At 34.1% G+C, this 21,654-nt stretch overlaps 1 protein-coding gene across 1 annotated transcript in view; it reads right to left on the minus strand.

Moving 5' to 3' along the window:
- The window catches only part of LOC132715646 (E3 ubiquitin-protein ligase UBR4-like), a gene marked incomplete at its 3' end in the record, with an annotated part of 90,391 nt that overhangs the window by 27,571 nt on the left and 41,166 nt on the right, over positions 1-21,654 (minus strand). Inside the window, exons 22-43 of the mRNA XM_060698684.1 lie at positions 20,931-21,053; positions 19,902-20,039; positions 18,982-19,073; positions 17,967-18,186; positions 17,083-17,164; positions 15,852-15,927; positions 14,989-15,079; positions 14,583-14,704; positions 12,064-12,167; positions 11,137-11,232; positions 10,443-10,579; positions 9,677-9,735; positions 8,909-8,972; positions 8,300-8,491; positions 7,502-7,572; positions 6,795-6,942; positions 5,473-5,670; positions 4,697-4,726; positions 3,783-3,953; positions 2,808-3,059; positions 1,998-2,087; positions 1,125-1,277 (exon numbers count right to left, since the gene is read on the minus strand). Coding sequence (XP_060554667.1) covers positions 1,125-1,277; positions 1,998-2,087; positions 2,808-3,059; positions 3,783-3,953; positions 4,697-4,726; positions 5,473-5,670; positions 6,795-6,942; positions 7,502-7,572; positions 8,300-8,491; positions 8,909-8,972; positions 9,677-9,735; positions 10,443-10,579; positions 11,137-11,232; positions 12,064-12,167; positions 14,583-14,704; positions 14,989-15,079; positions 15,852-15,927; positions 17,083-17,164; positions 17,967-18,186; positions 18,982-19,073; positions 19,902-20,039; positions 20,931-21,053 — 2,709 coding nt within the window. The remainder of the gene's footprint in view (positions 1-1,124; positions 1,278-1,997; positions 2,088-2,807; positions 3,060-3,782; positions 3,954-4,696; positions 4,727-5,472; positions 5,671-6,794; positions 6,943-7,501; positions 7,573-8,299; positions 8,492-8,908; positions 8,973-9,676; positions 9,736-10,442; positions 10,580-11,136; positions 11,233-12,063; positions 12,168-14,582; positions 14,705-14,988; positions 15,080-15,851; positions 15,928-17,082; positions 17,165-17,966; positions 18,187-18,981; positions 19,074-19,901; positions 20,040-20,930; positions 21,054-21,654) is intronic.

Below are 21,654 nucleotides of genomic sequence, written 5' to 3' on the forward strand. Positions count from 1 at the left end.
GAAATTTGTGGACTGATGGCATAACCCGACAGGTTTTAGATTAAAAATATTAAAAAAAAAAATTTTAAAATTCAAGCCTTTAAAAAACAAAACTAAAATATTTTAAAAAAAACAAACTTTAAAAAAAGTTTTTAAAAAATCGGGCTAAAATAAAAAAAAAAATATGTAAAATACCCAAACTTTTTTTTTTGAAAATTTCAACATTTAACTTACATGCTAAATTTGTATTATGAAAAGGATCTTTTTTTATTTTAAAGATACTGAAACAAACAAGGGTACCTTAAACAATGGTTTTAAAAAATTTGAGCGCGTCGTCATGGGACCAAAACCAACACAGTGCGTTTTGCGACAAGCATGGATCCAGACCAGCCTGCACCTCCGTTGCAGTCTGATCAGGATCCATTGCTGTTTTTTCCCTATCAAGTTTCTCTACTTGTAATAGGGTTTGTAAGCGAAACAGCATGGATCCTGATCAGACTGCGCGGATGCGCAGGCTGGTCTGGATCCATGCTGGTCGCAAACGCATTACGTTGGTTTTGTTGTGACGCGGCTCATTTATAGATGGTAATATTTTTAAATCCATCTATCAATGACAGAATTGTTGACCGAACACAAACATCAGTGCATCTATTACAAAATTTACTTTGAAGTCAAAGTGTGAACTGGACCTGTTAGCTACAGACCTAGATCTTGCACATGACATGGTCCTTAGATGGCAGCTTCACATCTATTACAATATTACTTAAAAAAATCATTTCAATACATGACGAAGCTATGAGGCAACACAAAGTTTCCAGATGGAAAAACGACAGACAGATGGATTTTAAGGATGGACGGACGCTACAAAAAATATATACTTTTACATGTTGGGGGATATAAAGCAAAATTTAAGCAATAAGCAATAAAGTCAATGCCATTAAATACTTAATTACATACATATATCCCTTTAAAACTAGAATTCTCTAAGACAAAAACATACATGACTTTAGCAGCAACAAATACTTTAAACTTAATCAGCAAATTAAGCATCGGATATAGCTTAATAATACAATTGTCAGAATAATTCCTTGATCTTAAAAGAGATTAAAAGTAATTTTTGAAGAGAAATGAAGCAAATGATTTACCTTGACAAAATCGGCTGTTACTATGGCTAGTTCTGTCTGGGTGCCTGGCAACCACAAGGCTTTGATGATGTAGTTTCCAGAGGCCAAGGTCGGATGCAGTACCAGGTGATCAGATACTGACCCAGAACTTGTGAACGTCAGAACGTGGCAGTCCTTGAAATTGAGAAAAAAAAAACATTTCAATTCTTCTTTTTATCAATCACAAAATTAATTAAAACAATTAAATCTTATGTCAATCATAAGATAAGGCTTTGCAATTTATGGGAAATAAATGGTACATAATGAGGTAATGATTTTCTTCCAGTTTCAACATGTTGATGAAGACCACAGATGCCACTCTATGAATTATTTTTAGGCACAACTGATAGTAGATCCACTGACCTTCTGTAAGCTTACAGGCTAGATTCCTTAAATAAAAGAATACAAAGACCCTTCCTTTCAATTTGAAACCAGGTCTGTTGCAGACATATCAACATTTAACAATGATTTTTTTTTTTTACAAAGTGCACTTGTAGATGCCAAAATCATACTGATTTACATCAACAGTGATGAACGGCAAGTGGTTCAGGGTCTGAACTGTCTCATAGGAACTACATGTATAATGCTTAAAATAGCATATAAAGATGCATTTTTCCAAAAGGGCTGTTTTTTTTCATGGTTTTAAAGTGGGGTTTTAAAAACAGGTTTTTTTACAATTTCTTTTTGGTGGGCCAAACCCACAAGCCTTTTTTAGATTTTCAACCAAAAAATTGCCCAATTTTCTCTGCAAGGGCGACATTTCCCAATGATGTTTTTTATGGGGGGTTTCCTACCCTTTATTTTTTAAATTTATTTCACACATAGAAATGAATACATTAATAATGAGACATATACCTTTAAGCCACACACTGCTAGGTAATCCTCATTGCATGGGTTTCCATTAATAGACAACACAGTGAATGGTATAGGAGCTGATGCTAGTCTCTGAAATACAACAATAAATTAAAAAGAGTGGCGGCATGGCTGAGTGGTTAACGCAACTGACTAGTAATCTAATGATCGGAAGACACATGAATTCAAACTCTTGTCAGGGGTAAGCTGTTGTTTTCTTGAGCAAGAACTTTGCATTCATTGCTCAGTAAAAAACCTGATTCAAAAGTGTGTCTATAAGCTTATAGCTTCCTACAATCGAACTAAAATAAATTCTGTATAAACCAAAAATAAATACAAATATCTTCATATTATAAAATTTGAGGCCAAATTGATAATATTTACTGTCATATGGTTAATAATCTGTGCTTAAACTTATCTCTAGCCAGACAGCAAAGAAAAACTAGTAGATTTCCCTTGGGTCAGTAACAATTTCAATTCACAGTGAAAATTGCCAAGTTACTAGTTAAACTTGCTTGTAAATTTATAATCCTAATTAAGACTGCTTTTACTATGGTTTATAGCCATAATACTGCCATGAGCTACTGTACAAAAATTTTAATGTACAAAATTGAAAATAATGTATAAATGACCTTATAAGTAAGAATGTACAGAATGTACATGTGATGTGTTAATGTACAAAATGAGCCACAATGAGCTAATATATACAAATATTCAGATGTACAAAATGAACTACTGCTGTACAAAATCAAAATCAAATGTATAGAACTAGCTAAAGCACAAAGTAAGTTTATATACAAAATGTTTACTTACTGTAAGAGTTAACTTCTTTTTGCTCGAGTCGGCCTGTTTAAGAAGGGCGGACAACTGTAGAATGGTTATCTTTCCTTTTTCATGACTCACTGCTAGGTGTTGTCTTTTACCATGTGGGGATGCCAATACGCACATCGCAACACGACGTAGCATGTGAGATGTAATCAACTGGCGAATCTGTAGTCCCTGGTCGCCCACATACGTCATTCGCACATTTTCAAATGCACCCTCTTGGGATCCCAACGTAACAGCCTAAAACGAACAACATTTTCCATATCACAGTCATGTAAACATAATAAGCTCATCTACCATCATAACATCATAGAATTTAAGTGTGAAAGTTCTGGATTTTGGGAGGAGTATCTCCATGACAACAGCCATTACAACTTACATAATTATGCTTGGTTACTGCAGCCCATACACTTTTAATGACCTGGGGACCTCTAATTTGAACCTTTTATTGATATTTTCTAAATTCAAATAATACAATGCTTATATTCAAATAATACAATGCTAAATTTTGTATAATTTGAATAAGCAACACTATGTTCTACTAAACTACTTTGTTTTTTGTCAGGTATATTATCACATTTACATTGTTCATTGTTGTTGCTACTTTACAGCTTTTACTGGCCCAGTCAAGGAACCCACAAAATGCAGGTCTATGCATAATTTAAAGCAAAATTGGACACCTGAATACAATCAGCAACCTTCATTATGCTAATTGAACAGCCTATCCCACCCCCACCCCTAACAAGAGGGAATTCTGAATGGAGTAAAATTTTCAGCATTGAAAAAGGGTGAAGGAAGTCAAAAACGTTTTAATCAGCAAACTAAAAATCTATTCAAAATTGCATCTTTAGGAAAATTGGGTTGGGGGGGGGGGGGGTCAATGTTAAGGAGTCAAGGGCTTGGGGCATTCAGTTTTACAAGGGAATTTCAAATCAGCCGCCTAAAAATCTATACATTACTTACCATAAGTTGGTCAGTTGTCTCGGTAGTTTTGGCATGTGTATGTAAATCATTGAGAGCAGACTGTGCCCTCTGTAGACTTCCCATTGGTGACATTGTCTGGTAATTCTCTGTCAAAGATGGTAGGATACAGTCTAACATGTCTAACACAGTCTGAATTGTTTCTGAACCAGTCTGCAAAAGTTTTAAAACAGTTTCTATAAATAACTCAACAATATAGAAAATATTCAAGTAATAATAAATTAAAATTGAAAAGATTCAATAATAATTGAAAGGATAATAAAGAAATAAATAGAAAAATTGATAGTTTGTGCAGTTCTTAGATAAAAGGGTTTCAACGCTTTTCATTTTTAGTTGACATTGGATGATAAAAATCGACTATTCTAGAAAAACTGGGTGAAAAACATGACTCGAAATTTTGCAAACAAATTTGGTTTGGTTAAAAAAATTTGGAAACTGTTTCCGTTCCTGTCATGTCAAAATACCTTAGTAAAGTCACATAAAAGGGCCTCCACTTAGGTTTTTTTTTTTGACATATCAGGATTTTTATAAATATTTCCAAAGATTTTTGTTCCATTTGATTCAAGTCGGAACAAATAACTTGTGTGCAGATTTTCAGATCACCCCTTCATCCAGTTTTTTTTCCAGAATATTAATTTTTATTGTGCAAAATACCCAAAAAATGATTAGCTGGCCTTGTAAGAGAAATTGAGCTTAAAATTGCAATAACTACCAATTTACAGTTTCATTCTTAGTATATTTCTTTAGTATCTTTTGCATGTCTTCCTGTTTCATGTGCCTAAGTAGATCTATGTAAAAAAACTCAAATTTTATGTTTTTAGGCTTTTGGACTTCAGTCAAGTTCCTTTAATAAATAAAAGAAAGAAATTAATACAAATAAAATGTACTACACTTACCAATGTGCTAATAAGCTGTTCTTTACTTCCCTGAAAACAGACATTGTACTTTTCATTGATTGATTGATAATATCTACTCGTTCTGTTTCATTAACAATGAAATATATGTCCAGAGTAAAGATTTGGTTATATGAAATGGAGATTTATCAATATGTTAATACATATTTGGTTATGTAAAAGATCTGGTTTTATGAAATGGAAATTAACTTAACCTCAAGAAGAAAAACGTAAGCCTCACCCTATCTACATATATTTTTGTTAGGAGGAAAAAAACCCCGACAAAACAATAAATATGCTTCCAATTTACTTACATGTATGTTAAGGTCTTAAAAATCTTGCATTGTATTTAATTTCTATTGAGCTTTATGTTTCAACTTGAATTAAAGCGACGTTCAGCTTTATTTAACGTTATATATGTTATTTTTAAATAAAATGTTTCATATAAATGTCAAATCAGAAAAATTAAGGTAATGAAATTTGCCGTCAATAAAATATATAAATAATAAGGAAACCCTTCCATATATCTAATTTACCAATCCGCTCCCTGTATGTAAAGCAAACGATTTGATTCCTGATCTTCTATTTTTAGGAATAAAAGTCACTGACACGTTATAAATAATTCTCGGAATGCTATGTTGAAAAAGACCTAACAGTGATATGATGCACTTTTCCATGCACTTTTCCAAGATAAAATTACTGAAATACTTAGTTTAAAACAACACAGAATTGTTTTTTCCCACATAGGGCAATTTAAGAATTTTAACTTGTAAACAAACCTCTAACTGCTGACATAGTATTTTCCTTGCTTTTCCAATCTGATCTTTAGTTTCATCCATTCTCTTATCGGCCTGAAGTGGGGATGACAGACGTCGTCGCAGGGAACTCGGCAATGTGGTTTCCATGGAGAACGGAGAAGGTGAGCTGTTTATTTCACCGTTGTGTAAACCACTCTGTGCTGTACGCTTTACCAGAGCCTGAAATGATGATAGATTTAAGCATTTGAGGAAATTTAACCTAAAGAAACAAAAATATTCAAGTGAATTGATATGATTTAGATCACAAAAAAAATCAAAGGGACATAATCAAGGGAGATAAAAACTAAGGGAGATAATCTATTGTAAAAATTTATTAAAGAAGCAAAAGCTGTCTTAAAGTATAACTAGAAATGTGTTTAGTGACATGGATGCTACAACATATTAGTTTTTTCTTGCATATCAGACTGGCTTTTTCGTTAGTTTTACCCATGCCGGAAATTTCATCTGGCATAGGGGGTTCCAGATGAGTCGCGTGCTGTACAATGGCACGATAAAGATGACGTCATTTTACCGTTATGAATGATTTTGTAATTCATACGCTGTTGAATGAAAGTAGTTACGGTTGTAATGATATACATTTTCATTGAAAATAAAGATTAAGAATTTAAAATATAATGGAATATGGTAGAATATGCAAGAAAAAATATCTTACATATGTTTGCGGTTCGGATCGGAATATCCGTCCCTCGGTCACCCGCCCATGGGCGGGTCACCTCGGGACGGATATTCCGATCGAACCGCAAAATATGACAGATATTATTAGTCAATCTAGGGATGGACAGTAGGACAACAGGATGGACATATGAAAATTTCTTTACCCCCCCCCTCCCTCTCAACCCAATGTGAAGCAATAAAACTAGCTGAAAGAATTGTAAAAAAATTTAGGAACAACAGAAAGTTTAATAAGTTAGTTTGAAAATTCAATAATCAAATTCACTGCTTAGTACTGGTTGGTTGGTTCCAAGAACAGATTTGAGAATGTTTCAATAAGCTTACAGCCTACAACACAATCTAACTAAAATAAATTTGCATAAACTAAATTCGATACAACCTCTTTAGGGCAACACTTTGACTTGGTTGCTGGTAAGAAGTCTTCAAGTGTTGCCCTAGACATATAAAATTGTTTGTGAAGTCTGACTTTGGGAAAAATGGTACTCTTTTTGTAACGAGGTGAATGGTCTAAAGAGGGGCCAGTCTGCTGAGGATGTACTGTACATATACAAATACAGACTATATACAGAAAAGGGTGATGTATTTTGACATTATACAATTTAAACACTTACTTTGCAACTGCCATCTTCTTTTGCGCCGCAGTCACAGAAGAACGATCCAAACTTGGCGTAAGTGAGATCATGGTCTTTGTGGCACACCTTCGCACACACAGTGCACACGCCCACACCATCTACCATCTTACATGTGTGACAATGATACCTTTTATAGAGAGATGGAAAGTCTTAAAATTGAATCGTTAGAAATTATCATCATGGACATATATTTCACACTTTCTTCAAACAACGCTTCTTGGTGTCTTGTAAAAAAATATAATGGATATGGTACACAATCTACCTAAGTTTCTACAAAGGAATCTATCAGTACTGCTGCAGTCATTTGTAACCCTGATCTCCTCAGCTATCAAGGTATATCATTTACTTTTACACAACTCGGGTTATCCAATCTAAGTACTCTGGATTTCTAGTACCAGTGTACTCTATATAAGTATTTTAGCAATATAGACAAGTTGTGGATGACAAATAAATTTGCCAACAAACGATATTCATTAAAATACAATGTTCAAGGCCCTAACTCCGAAAAGTTTCCATATCCTTTCACATGAAACTCTACTCAAAGTAGTATTAAACAAGGATGGCCTTCACAACCGCAAAGCAAACAAGTTTTATACTGTAGAAATTATTGGTAAGTTAATTACACTAATTCAGTTGAATAAGGCTTGATTAACAATTTGAATTATATTAATCCAAAATAAACCTACCAATGCTGGTTCATAAACTCCTTTTGAGTAACTGTAAATGTGCACAGCTTGTTGTTCAATGATTCTTCATCCTGAAAACAAATTTTCTGTTTGTTTAGTTAGATTTTAAATGACATCAATACTGCAAAAGGCATATGACATTTTTCTAGCTTTACTGATGGGGGAAGACCTCAGTTGCCCCTTTGTGCACTATTTCAGGCATGAGCAGGCACCTGAGCAGAACCTCCTACGATATGCTAGCCAGCTGGATAGCTACCACGCATGAAAAAACAACAGTAAAGGGGGAAACAGTTCAAAGTTAACAACCTTAACCGAATCGCCACAGATGCCCATTTGACAGAAATATGTATCTATTTATTTCAGGTTGAAAGAAACTCTTCAACAAATCTTTCTCAGGTTTTGGCGTTCTCGCATTTCATATTTCAGTCTGGTTACCATACTTTAGTTGCAAGTTATGTTTCATATTGATTTACCTCCTTAAGTTGCAAGTAATATTTCATACTGGTTTACCAAACTTAAGTTGTGATTAATGTTTCTTATTTGTTACTTCCCTTAGTAGCAAGTAATATTTCAGACTGGTTCACCATACTTTAGATGCAAGAAATGTTTCACACTGGTTTACTTCATTTCACATTTCAGACTAATTATTTATACTTTTTAGTAAAAAAATATTGTTTCATACTGAATAACCATACTGAAGATGCATTTTATATTTCAGACTGGTTAAGAATATTTTAGCTGCAAGTAATATTTCATATTTTAGACTGGTTTAGCATATTTTCAGACTGGTTTACTTACAGAATCTTCACCAGCAGTATCATCATCATCATGACTCAGATCTTCCTCCCAGTCACTGTCAATCTCCTGGGCGATACTGATCTCATGTTCTATTGGTGGAGAGGTAGAACCAGTCTGGTCCCCGGATTTCTTCAACGCAACCAGTATCTCTCCAATGTATGACAGCAAACAGCATAATGAATTCATCAAATTCTGAAAATTTAACACGTTTTATGTCAATTTGATGATGAAATAATGTAAAATTAAAAATTTGTAGAAATGCAAATATTTACAATTAAACAACAAACATTTCAGACAGGAAAAGGAAATGACTTAAATCTAATACCAAATGAAACATCTTTGGGGAACTCCTACTTTTACAAAGATTTATATTCTAAGGTGTTAATTTCTATAACCTCTTCATTTACGTCTTTTTTTAACTGGGTTATAGAACATATAGCTGACCTAAGGTCGGATTTTATCAAAAATTAAAATATTCATTTTTAAAAGTGATTCATTGCAGAACAATTTTCTTTCTTTTAGATCACACAAGTTACGTTTATTCAAAATCAAATTTTCAAAATGAATTTGTATCTGTAGGTGTGAAAAATGATTGGGGTAATATATTACCTTTCCAGACTTGCTGTTAAGTAACATTTTCTCTTGAACGTCCTTTTGCGCCACATGAACTGTGCTGAAAAGATTATAAGAAACAACACTATTATAAACACTCAGGCATTCACAACTGTCTACAATATAAAATGATACTAACATTTAAAATCTAATTACCTGAGTTTACCTGTTTGAAAACCTGGTTAACCAATCAACATCCAACACTGTATACCAAATTTTAGCACGCTTCACACTATTCCCCTATCAAACAAATAGGGCAATCAAATGCATTACTACAACAAATATGCACAGTATAAAAAACGAATGCTTACATGCCATATGACATCAATGAACCAATGAACCAGTAAAATTACTCCTAAACTCCATGAAGTTCATCATATATTTATCAATTCCCTTTTTTTATAAGCATGTTAGAACGGAAATATATATCAATTTTGAGTGCATTGTTGTAGTAGAATTATGCACAGTTAGAGTTCAAATGGTTAGGAATATAATCACGAAGGCCGACACTTGATCTAAACCTTTAACCTGCTGAATCTGTATAATGGGTTTGCCCTGCTTTTAATTTGGGATAGTCCATTCAAAATTAAAAGGATTTCAATAACAAAGTACAACAAGAGAACTACAAACAGAGTTAAGCCTGGTCGGACAGCACAAAAGTGTAAGCTGGCCTGGCTCTATACTGGCGGCGAAAGCTTATTACTTTTGGTTCTAGCAGTTGGGTTAAAAGAAATATAATAATATTGATGCAAAGTTAATACATACCAGAGTTTAAGCCAAGTTGTTGCTGCTTGAAATAATATAAGATGTCCGCTCCTTCCGTACTCCCCAGTGTATGATAACAACCATTTTTCTAAAAAGCCGCTAGCTCCCCGTTGTTGTGGAATCGTGTTTCACCCAAGGGACAGGCGCAGTATGGCATGGGTACTGCCTCATTCGTATTTAGCTTTGAAAAAGGTACAAAGTGAAGGTCTGAAACATTTTGAGGGCCCCAGTTCCTCCGCTTTTTTTAATAGATAAAAATAGCATTTCAATCAAGCAATACTTTCTGTAGCTGATATATGGCTTTATACACTTAAATATATACTACAACAAACAGTCTTAACATAGTATTCTCCTTTGAATACATAAGTAAAGATTCTGAATGACAAAAAGTGAGCATGAACTTAATTTCAGGAATCCCAAACCTATTATGATAACATTTCTGCTAAAATGTAATTTCCACCAATCAGTTCAATAGATACTTTGTAATTGGTTAAGTTAGCGATGCTGAAATATTGGGGAATTTTGCCAATTCACGAAAATGGTTAAAATTTACTCTAGTGTGAATATCCAACAATTTGTTCTCAGTATTTACGCTACTCTGAGGGCAGCGATTTGCTTATACTTTCTCACGCATAATATCTGGACTTTTAAATTTGCTACCTTTTCAACACACACAAATATCCACTTATACAGTATCGAGCGGACCAAAGTTGCTAACGGACAGACAGTCAGGGGCTTAACATTTCATGCCAATATTCTTTTAGGCAAATAAAAAATGTCTTACTTTTGGTAGAACAACAAACTTAGAGAGCCAAGCTTGTAGAAGTGCTATGTCCATGTCTGCTAGTCTGTTTAGTGACTTACACAAGTCCTTGTATGTCTGACTATTCTTATTTCCATCAGCTGTAACACAAAACGTAACACATTTGGTAAGAAAATTACATTCTCGTCATTTAATTTTGAAGGTAACTTATCAAGTTTTTGTTTGTCTGTTTGTTTCATTTTACGCCTTTTCCCAACAGTATTTCAGTCATATAGGCGGGTAGTTTCCTAACCATCGTTCCTAGAGAGTTACACCAGTACTAGACTACCTTCCTTCGTGCTAAACTACCAAAGCATCTCACGGGGATCAAACCCACGCCACAGAGGTAACTGGATTAGAAGTCACCGACTCTAACCCCTCGACCACGGAGGCGGTCAACTTATCAAGTAAATGACATAATTTGACACTAACTTACCAAATAAATGACAAAGTTCTGATGCTAACATAAAGTACATGACTTAATTTTAATGCTTACTAATTTACCAAGTAAATGACATAATTCTAAGGCTAATTTATCAAGTGAAAGACATATTTTCTTTAGGATAATGATATATTTTTTAAGCTAACTTACCAAATAAATGACAAATTTCTGATGTTAACTTACCAAGTTAAAGATAAGATTTCAATGTTAACTTACCAAGTGAAAGTAATTTATTGAAGAACTTGAGCACATGGCCAGCAAATGTTGGAGAGAGGTTCTCTTTAGCAGATGACAGTAACACTGCTGTCAAATCTAGAACAACAAATTATACAGATAAACATACAGCAGAAAGTAGTCGCATACTGGGGGAATCATATCACCTAATTATACATTAAAACAGATAGCAGAAAAATAAATGGCAGATTGGGGGAATCATATCACCTGAATTATTCATTTAAACAGATAGCAGAAAGTTAAGTGGCATTGTAGGGGGAATCACATGACAAGCTTGAAGGTGAAAACAAAATTATGTAAATCTATAACAAAGAACATTGATGTTCTTTTTCTTGGTCAGACCAACACTGCATGGTGATTTTTCCAGCTTTTTAAAGTCCCATCACAACTCTTCTAAGGCCATAATAATTTTATTATAGCAACATCACAGCTGGTGAGGGATGACCTCAGATGTCTCTTTGCACATCATTTCAGGTATGAACTGACACCGGAGTAGAACCACGGACGTTCCGTAAATAATGACATAAACCTTACTATCAGTTTAAAGCATATAATTCATCAAAAGTTGGACCAAACTCTTATAATATAACTTTTGGATGCTGAACTATATCATTTGATTTTGAAAATCCAGTTGACTAGTCTAAATTCAAGGATGACCTAGACAAAAAAAGTTTCCCTTAAATCAGTATGGTAAAGAAACATGTTAACACAATAATTTTAATCATAACTATAAGCTTCTTCCTTCAATTAAAAAAATTCAATGGAGTGAATCGATTGATTAGTGCAAAACGGACATAACTCCTTCAATGTGTAATATATGTCACAGCTGTAGTGCAGGAAACCCACAATCTATCAATCAAACATTCTAGAACAAAATGATTTGGGTAAGTCCGAAGAAAAACAACCTACCATTGGTTGAGTAGAACTTCTCAAAAGATTTGTACGCTGTTTGTTTGTCTAGGTGGTTCTCCATAAACTTCAGGCAATCACAGAAAACTTTTTCATCCAGTTTGCTGAAATTGTTAGTGTTTATTTTTATATATATAAGAAACACAACATTTGCTTTCTTTTCTGCACTTAAATTCACCAATAAAATAACTAGACTTTTCCATTCAACATGGAATATATAGTATACCATGATTAAGGTAACAGTTTTTCAATAGCATCTGCTTTGCATGCCACTAAATCAAGTCTTTCATAATTTACTTCAAAATTGTTAAAGGGACTCCACTGAGGTGCAAAAGCGAAAAAAACATAAAATTAGAATTTCTTGCACAGAACAGCTGGGTCACTTACAATGGAAAGATATGCAAAAGATAAGTAAGAAAATAATAAACTCAAAAATAAATTGAAATTTTGGTATTTTTTGTGCTATACATAGCCCGATTTGAGTGAAAGCAATGCTTTTCTACTTGGGTCATATTCCAAAGTTAGAATAAATATTCTGTAAGCAAATGATCTGAACAAACAAGTTATCAGTGTAATCTAACCTACATCAACTAGAACATTAATCTCGAAAAAAATATTTTCAAACCCATGATGTAAAACAAAAAACCCTCAGTGAAGTCCCTTTAATGCAGAAATGCAATAGAATGGTATTAATGGCAGTCTGTCATTCAAGTAGTCCGAAAAAACATCTTGGTTTGAACACTATTCATGTGAATTTCAAAACTTCATAAATGCCACTATACACCAAAGTTATACACATTTTATTTCTTGCATAACATGAATGTTTTAAAACTCGATCCAATTTAAATATAATTATTATCTTGTCAATTCTTTAAATCTTGGCTGTATCAATTAAAGATCTACTGTAAATTCTGAAATCTTCCAGAGTGATTAAATTTTCCAAATTTGCAATTAAAAGTTTTTCATAAAAATTAATATTCAAAGTATGAATCAAACAGAACTGGATGTAGAACAAGAGCTGTCCGTAAGACAGCGCGCTCGACTTTTTTATTGCTTGCCAATAAAAAAAGTTTTTGCAGTAAAAGGCAATACAAGAATCTCTGTATTTTTAAAGTGAACAATGGCCATGAGCATTAAGATATTTAGTGAAGAATTATTTTACTGAATTGTGCACCAATCAAATAGGCGAGATAAAATGTGAAATATGCATATACTACTGATTTTAATTTCAAGTACAAAAAGAGAAAAATAACTAGTTGTTTGATACCCTTGAATATTACAGCAATGTTTATATGACATAATTTATGGTAAAGTGAACAAGTGGATAGGAATGAATTTTTTTAGATTTTTTTAAGTTTTTTAGTGCTTGCCTATAATACAAAACATTGACAGTTAAGGGCCATAATTCAAATAAAATCTTTGACAGAATTACCTTCTCCTGGACATGTTTGGGAATCATGATTGTAAACAAGTATTCCAACTTTCAAATTAATATCTCAAACAGTTCAGTCAAAAAGTGGACTGGTACTAAAACTTAACCAAGATTCTAAGTCGATAAAAGGCCTTAATTTTTAAAACAAATCCTTGACAGAGTTACCTTCTCTTGCGTACAGATGGGGGTAATGATGTGAAATAGCATTAAAAGTTTCAAAGCAAATATCTCAAAGGGTTAAGGCAATAAGTGGATTTTTACCCATATTCAATGTATTTTCTAAGTCAAAAAGGGGCATAATTCTGTCAAAAACCTTGACAGAGTTATGTCCTCTTGTCTGTTGATGAAGGTCGTGATGGTAAACAAGTATGGTCAGTTTCAAAGCAATACCTCCAATGGTTTTGAAATAAAGTGAGGTGGTACAAAAAACTTAACCAAGCTCAATACACTTTCTAAGTCAAAAAAGGGCCATAATTCTGTCAAAAACCTTGACAGAGTTATGTACTCTTGTCTGTAGATGGAGGTTATGATGGTGAACAAGTATGGTAAGTTTCAAAGCCATACTTGTAATACTTCTGAAATAAAGTGGGGTGGTACGAAAAACTTAACCAAGGTGTGACGCCAACGCCGACGCCGACGCCGGGGCGAGTAGGATAGCTCCCCTTTTCATAGAAAAGTCGAGCTAAAAATCAAGAATATTTAACCTCATCAAATTGTAGGAAAAGTCTGACAACATGTTATACTATCAAAGTACTAAAGTTATTTACACAGTTTTATATCAAAATCTAATAAAATGTCTCCAGTGAATCGATTATTAAATTGAGCCGTGTCATGACAAAACCAATATAGTGCGTTCGCGACCAGCATGGATCCAGACCAGCCTGTGCATCCGCGCAGTCTGATCAAGATCCATGCTGTTCGCTCACAAACCCTATTACAAGTAGAGAAATTGATAGCGAACAGCATGGATCCTGATCAGACTGCGCAGGCTGGTCTAGATCCATGCTGGTCGCAAACCCACTATGTTGGTTTTGTCATAACACGGTTCAATTTTTAATGTATTTATTGTGACTTGAAAAATACAAACCTCTCGGTGTCCGTATATTCTGTGATAAGTTTATGACAGACGGAGATTACATGCATGTACATCTCCTCAGTAAACTTCTCCCCATCAATCGGTCCAAGGTAATTATCCAATGACTGTGTTATCTGTTTGAAAAAAACAAAAAAAAACAAAACGTTTATCTTATCATATCTTGGAAATAGAGAATTCGCAAATTTTTTTCAAAAATATTCTTGTTAGTCAATGATCTGTATGCATTTCAATAACAACATAAAGGCAATGTCACAATCACATCTGAATAATCACCATAAAAAAAATTATTGTTACGAAAAAGCACCACTTTCCAGAAAGTCAAATCAAAGGCGAATAAAAGCGATAGAGGTAATTGAGTCAAACATTTATTTATGTTCAATTTTACTATACAACATACCATTTCCGCTAGATATTCAGTTGAAACATCAAATACGAGAGGGAACATCACTCTCACCAACTCTGTACTGCTTTCATTGTCATGACACCAGCTACAAATATATACAATATCATGGCTAGAGACAAAATTAATGCACATATGTCAGGTTAGGATAACCATATCCATTGAGTAAGATAGCAGTTGATAGTATGAAATATTCAATAAAGGTAAACTAAGGCTTAAATGATCAATGAACATAAACTGAGGAATGAATGACAAACAAATGTATACTGAGGCTTAAATGAGGGTATACTGAGGAACAACTGAGGGTAAGAAGGCTTAAATGACCAGTAAAGATATAGTAAGAAAGATACCTCAGGGTATACTGAGACATGAATGAGAATACTCTAAGGCTTGACTGACCAGCAAATTTGTATACTGAGGCTTGAATGACCAATGAAGGTATACTGAGGCTTAAATAACCAATTTATGAAGATATAAAGCAGGATATGGGTTAATTATTATGCCTCAATTTTCATCCATTGGTAAAAACTACATATACATATATTCAAAAGTGATTGTCAAGGCAAATACACTTCAAACACTTCTGCAGCAGTAAACTGTAACCCAGCCCTCCCCCTCCTCACGCCATTTTCAATGGATGTTGAATGTGGGACAAATAAGTTTTCACTTTCTGTCTATCCAAGTACAGCAGACAAGTCACTGCAGATTCCATCATTCAAAAGTCAAAGTTGAAACTATTCCTAATGAATTTAGCATGGAACAATTTTTAAATTGACTTAGTGGTATAACTTACCATCTGTCCTACACCCTTAAATGTCTTTCTTAAATCTTATACGAAGATACTAAACAAATACACTTACGTGAACAAGTCAAAAGCCAGTTTACACAGGGCATGTAATAAATGCCTCATTGATGAATTCACCGTAAACTTTCCCTCTGAAATACAAACAAAGCTTCAATGAATGATCTGTTTGACAAAGAAAATAATCACAAAAAAAAATGGTTTTCTTTAAACAACTAAGATCTTCTTTAATTGAGTTTGGCTCAAGTTTTAGTTTTACAGACTTCAGTCATAAATCAACAGGCCATAGTTTAACAGCTGTTCATGAGCTCTGAAACAATTTTTTTTTTCCTCTCAACAAAAAAATGCCAACTTCCCCACAAACATCAATTAAAGCATCTGAGGGAGGACACATGGCATACACCAGATTATCGTTTACAAACTTTTCTTGTAGAAATATGCACTCACAAATTTACAGTCTGCTAATTTTGGGCTAATTGAGCACTAGCCTGCCGGAATAACTTACAGATTCTAGTAGATTTTCTCTCGGGCATGTTAAAAAAACCCAGCAATTTATAGTGCCTAATTATTAACTTGACTTGCTTGTAAATCTTAACTCTTATACTTGCTTATAAATCTTAATTCTTATACTTGCTTGTAAATCTTATGCTTGCTTGAAAATCTTAATTCTTATACATGCTTGTAAATCTTAATTCTTATACATGCTTGTAAATCTTAATTCTTATACATGCTTGTAAATCTTAATTCTTGTATTTGCTTGTAAATCTTATACTTGCTTGTAAATCTTAATTCTCATACATGCTTGTAAATCTTAATTCTTATACATGCTTGTAAATCTTAATTCTTGAATTTGCGTGTAAATATGAATTCTTATACTTGCTTGTAAATCTAACATCTTCTACTTGCTTGTAAATCTTAATTCTTATACTTGCTGGTAAATCTTAATTCTTATACTTGCTTGTCAATCTGAATTCTAATACTTGCTTGTAAATTTAATTTCTTATTTATCTGACCATGGGCAAGAAAGAATTATAATGTCACTGGTTTTCAGAGAGGTATGAAATTTCAAATGGGTGTGATGCGGGAATGAAGCAAGAAAAAAGATATCTTAACACAGGATTTTCATTTTTATCTGAGGCAACAAATGTGCTCAAAAAAACAATCGAATTGTCCAAGGGTCAAGGGCAATATTTCATTCTACAGGCTGAAAAATACAACCAAATTTAACAGCATTTCAACCAATCATATGGATTGCCAATTTGTTAATAATGAAAACCAAGTATACATACCAGATAGTTTTCCAATATGAGCTTTTTGCAAGGCATCAGTATAACTTTCACCAGGTAAAATATCATTGGCAAATGCATTCCTCTGTAAATAAAAGAAACAAACACATTTTGAAAAACTAGGCCCAAAAATAATGGGAAAAAGTTTTAAAAATTCACTTGCCTTAACAAGAAATTCTAAAATATAAAGTGCATTAAAAGGTGCTCAGAAGAACATAAACACATCAATTCAGGTGTGAGTCATAAGATGAAAAATCTGCTTTTGGAATTAAATCATATCTCTTATGTAAATGTTTAATGCTTTGAAGTATAATGGCCGCAATTACACACACATCCCACAAATACAGACATCTGAGCACTTTGTTAAAGCTCGCCACTGTTAGATGTTTAATTTTAGTAAACTGCTGAATATATGTAATGGACCTGCCCTTCTTTAAATTTGGAAGAATCCATTCAAAGTTATAGGGGATTTTAATATCAAAATAAGAAAATTGAGTTACAAACAGTATACAAATATTAAGAATGGTAAAGAACCACCCATGGATAATTCCTGTATCTTATAAACCACACCACTGGCTAAGTGGTTAGGGAGGAGATATTGTTTGAAGCAGTTGTTGACAACAGGCAATGCAAGGTAACTCTGGCTGATCATTACACTGTAAACACCTCTCCTAAGCACACCAATAATTACAGTCAAACATGTGTTAGAGGCCACCTTTGAATAAAGATTACCCTGTGAATAAAAAAACATTTTTCAACAACCGTTTAGTGATTTAATAGAACACAGTAACCCCCAAATAAAGACCACTTGTCTATAAAGGCCATATTTGGCCCCTCCTTTAGGTGGCCTTTGTTTACAGGTTTGCCTGTAAATGTTCAAGACTTACCCAGCTTCCAATACTAGGATAATCTGTGTTTGCCGAGCTATTCCATGCCTCTATCATTGTCTTAATCGGGTTCGGTAGGGAGGATATAAGTTCTGCACCCAGAACCGACACCTTGCTGGCACGACTTGACGATATGCTCATCACCAAGGAGATAGCTTCTAGTTGCCGTGGTGACAGTGTGTTCTCCTCCAATACGGAGAGTTGACTTAGAATGCTCGATCTGAAATCCCGAAACATTTTCAACTACAGTCTCAGAAACCAGATTAAATTTAAAAGGGAACAAATTCTTATTATTTTTGATAATAAACTTAAAGAACAAGGCCAAAAGATGATCATAACTGCGAATTTGAAAACTTGGAAAATTTTTTTAAAAAATTAATATAACGAGCCCAAAAGATTGAAAGGGTTTTAACAATGCGAGGGGGATCCAAAGAAAATATCCCTGACCCATACTGATCGTTTGAACGGGGAGAATAAATGGGGTCACCCTTATTGTTGGGACCAAAATGAAAAGGCTTTTTAAATTGGAAACTTAATATGATAGCCATAAGAATCATTTTTTTGATAATACATTCATAACAGAAAAGCCACATATAGTCACCTTAGTGCAATAACTGATTAACTCCTATTAAATAAGACAGACTTAACCTGTAACTGCACTAAGGTTGATGATATGCGTTTACAGTTGTGCTGCTTGAAGGAAATTTAAAAAAAAAAATGGCATTCTTTAATTGTGAAAACATCTTCATCAAATATTTACTTTATGCAAAAAAGTGACATCAAAAATTACCTCTGAATGGTCCAATGGTAAACATATTTGACTAATAATCTACGGATTGCTGACTGTGTGGGTTAAAACCCCATCAATAGGCAAGTTCTTGCTGCCTTGAGCTAGAAACTACACTGGTTGCTTTTTACGGGCTAGTTCCAGGAACGGATCCAAGTGTGTGTCTATAAGCTTACAGCTTTCTACACAATCATACTAAAATAAAATTCTGCAGAACCTAAAATTTACCTGACAAAGACACTGTAGGATTCCACTAGTAGTAATGTGGCAGGTATCAATTCTTGGGCAATATCCATGGACTTGTGGGGGTCTGTTTCAGTCTGGAAAAAAGCAAAGGAATTCATTGACTGATTGATAAAAAATACATATTTAGCCCCTAATCTGCAGAATTTGTTTAACAGATTTGAATAGTTTTGAGTTTTAAGGGATTTCAATGTAAAAATACAAAGATTAAGCTACGAGCAGTATAGAGCTTGGTCAGACTGTGCGGATGTGCAGGCTGGCCTGGGTCTATACTGGTGGCAATGACTAATTACTGTCAGTTCCAGCGGGTAAAGGGTTAGACGTGGATATTATCAAACCAAAAAGGATGTAGCTGACTTTTTTGACATAACCAGCAAATCAACATCCCAGAGAGTTTGTGTATTTGATTGTTTAGTTTCACTGCGCACAAATACAAAGTCATATGGTGCTAAAACAGGAAAGATGATTTTGGCTAACCTCGGGTGTTACACACAACACCAGGCCGAGGGGTCAAAACCAACTCCCATTCTGGAGCTAAGAGATGCATAGACTCCAGTTATTCCAACCCATTTAGTCACCTGTTACAATCACACAAGGATAAATGGTGGCTGCAATCTTATGACTCGACTATGAAAGGCAATCCCTCAGCAAATAGAGAGGCAACAGATTCAAACCTAATTACCTTAACATGTTAAGCTTCAAAGCCTGTAATTATACTATTTTGCAACAATCTAATCCAATTTATATACATATCATTTCACTAAAAGTTATAATCAAATTTGATGGAGAGTTAGGTAGAACCAGTATTATTCTGTTGACTTTCAAGTTATGGTTTGCACTGATTTAAAAAAAAAAAGCAAAATTTGACTACATGTATATACATAAAATAAAACGCCCATACTTACTGTAACATTGCTGAAAGTTTCATCAAGAGAGACCTGTAGTTTCGCCACGACAATGTCCAGCAGTAAAGTTAACTGGAGACCAGGTAGTCGCTCTGATGGTATAATGTCTTTCTGTGACGTCATGGGTAAACTGGTGATCTAAATATAAACAAGAGAATGGGTAAAAACAAAGGATGCTCCAAAAATGTTTCTTTTTATTTTATTTACTTTTATTTGGTGGAGTTTTTACGTCGCAGCAACACAGTTTAGGTCATATACTTTCCAGTTTTTACTGGTGAAGGAAGACCTTAGGTGTCATTGTGCTTTATTTCAGTCACAAATGGGCTTCTGAGTAGAACCACTGACATTCCGTAAGCTAGCTGGATAACTTCCTCACATGAAAGAATCAAAAGTTCCTATCAAGATACAAACCAGCAGCGATGAGGAGCAAGTGGTTTGAAGTTTGAAGTCAATGACCTGTACCACTTGTTCGCAGATGCCTCTAGGACAAAACCTTATTCATGGCCTCACAACAAAAATTACTATATAAATCTTCATATAAAATAGACCTAATGATCTTGTGTACATGTTTTCATTCTTGTTAGTGTGAACTGTCACATTTTGTTCCTATACATGGGTTTCTTTCCATTATTCAGAATTCATTTTTTCTTTCCAACAAACAGAATTTTGTCTTTAATAGAAAGCAGTTAAAAGATTGTTTTACTTTAGACATTATGTCCTACATTTCTGGGTGCTGGGGAATGCTCAATAAGAAGAGTTTCTTTTTAAGTCAGAGCATACAGCTATTTTGTTTGGAATCTCAATCAAAAGGATGGTTTTGTTTGTTTTGGGTTTTACGTCACATCGACACAGTATAGGTCATATTGCGACATTCCAGCTTTACTGGTGAAGGAAGACCTCAGGTGCCCTTCCGTGCATTATTTCAGGCACGAACAGGTACCTGAGTAGAACCACCGACGCTCCCAAAAGGATGGTAATCATGTTCTTATATCCCTCAATACAAAGGGAGGTAATAATGTTTAATCTTACCAGATCTTGAATGAAATTCATGCTCAATCTCACGTCAAAGTTCACACAGTTTGCAGCTTTGTTTGCTCCTGAAACTAGAGACTCACTCTGCTGGGTTGTCAGTCCTTGCTTCACCAAACTATCCTGTAAAAATGTAGGATTTCTTTGTATAATAAAGTTACCAAGAATATAGCTACTCTGGTTCTCGGCTAATGTAGGGTTTTCCCCCCAATCATATCCCAGGGTAAAAGGAAACTGTAAGTCACAATTTGGTAACAAGAAATGTTGAACGACTCATATGCCCCCCTTTCTAGCCCTTGACTCACATTATTGGTAATTTTGTTATATAAACTTGCAATAAATGGGTAAGTGGAAGTGTTCAATTATGGAAAAAAGAAAAATAATGAAGACTTTGTGATAAATAGTTTTCAAGATAATGAGACATTTAAGGCCCCTGTGACCTAGACCTTTGAACTAGTGACCCAAAATTAATAGGGGTCATTTAAAAGTTATGACCAATCAATATTAGAAATATGAAGACTAGATAAATAGCTCTCAAGATAATGAGTGGAAAACATACTAACCTTTCAAGCACCCTGTGACCTTGACCTTTGCACCCAAAATCAATAGGGGTCACTTTATAGTTATGACCAATCACTATGTGAAATATGAAGACTTTGTGATAAATAGTTTTCAAGATAATCAGCGGAAACAATGTTGTCTACCGGCGGACAGACCGACATTA

This window comes from Ruditapes philippinarum, unplaced genomic scaffold (assembly GCF_026571515.1).
Source record: "Ruditapes philippinarum isolate M1 unplaced genomic scaffold, ASM2657151v2 ctg3479_1_1_1_1, whole genome shotgun sequence".
NCBI lineage: Eukaryota > Metazoa > Mollusca > Bivalvia > Venerida > Veneridae > Ruditapes > Ruditapes philippinarum.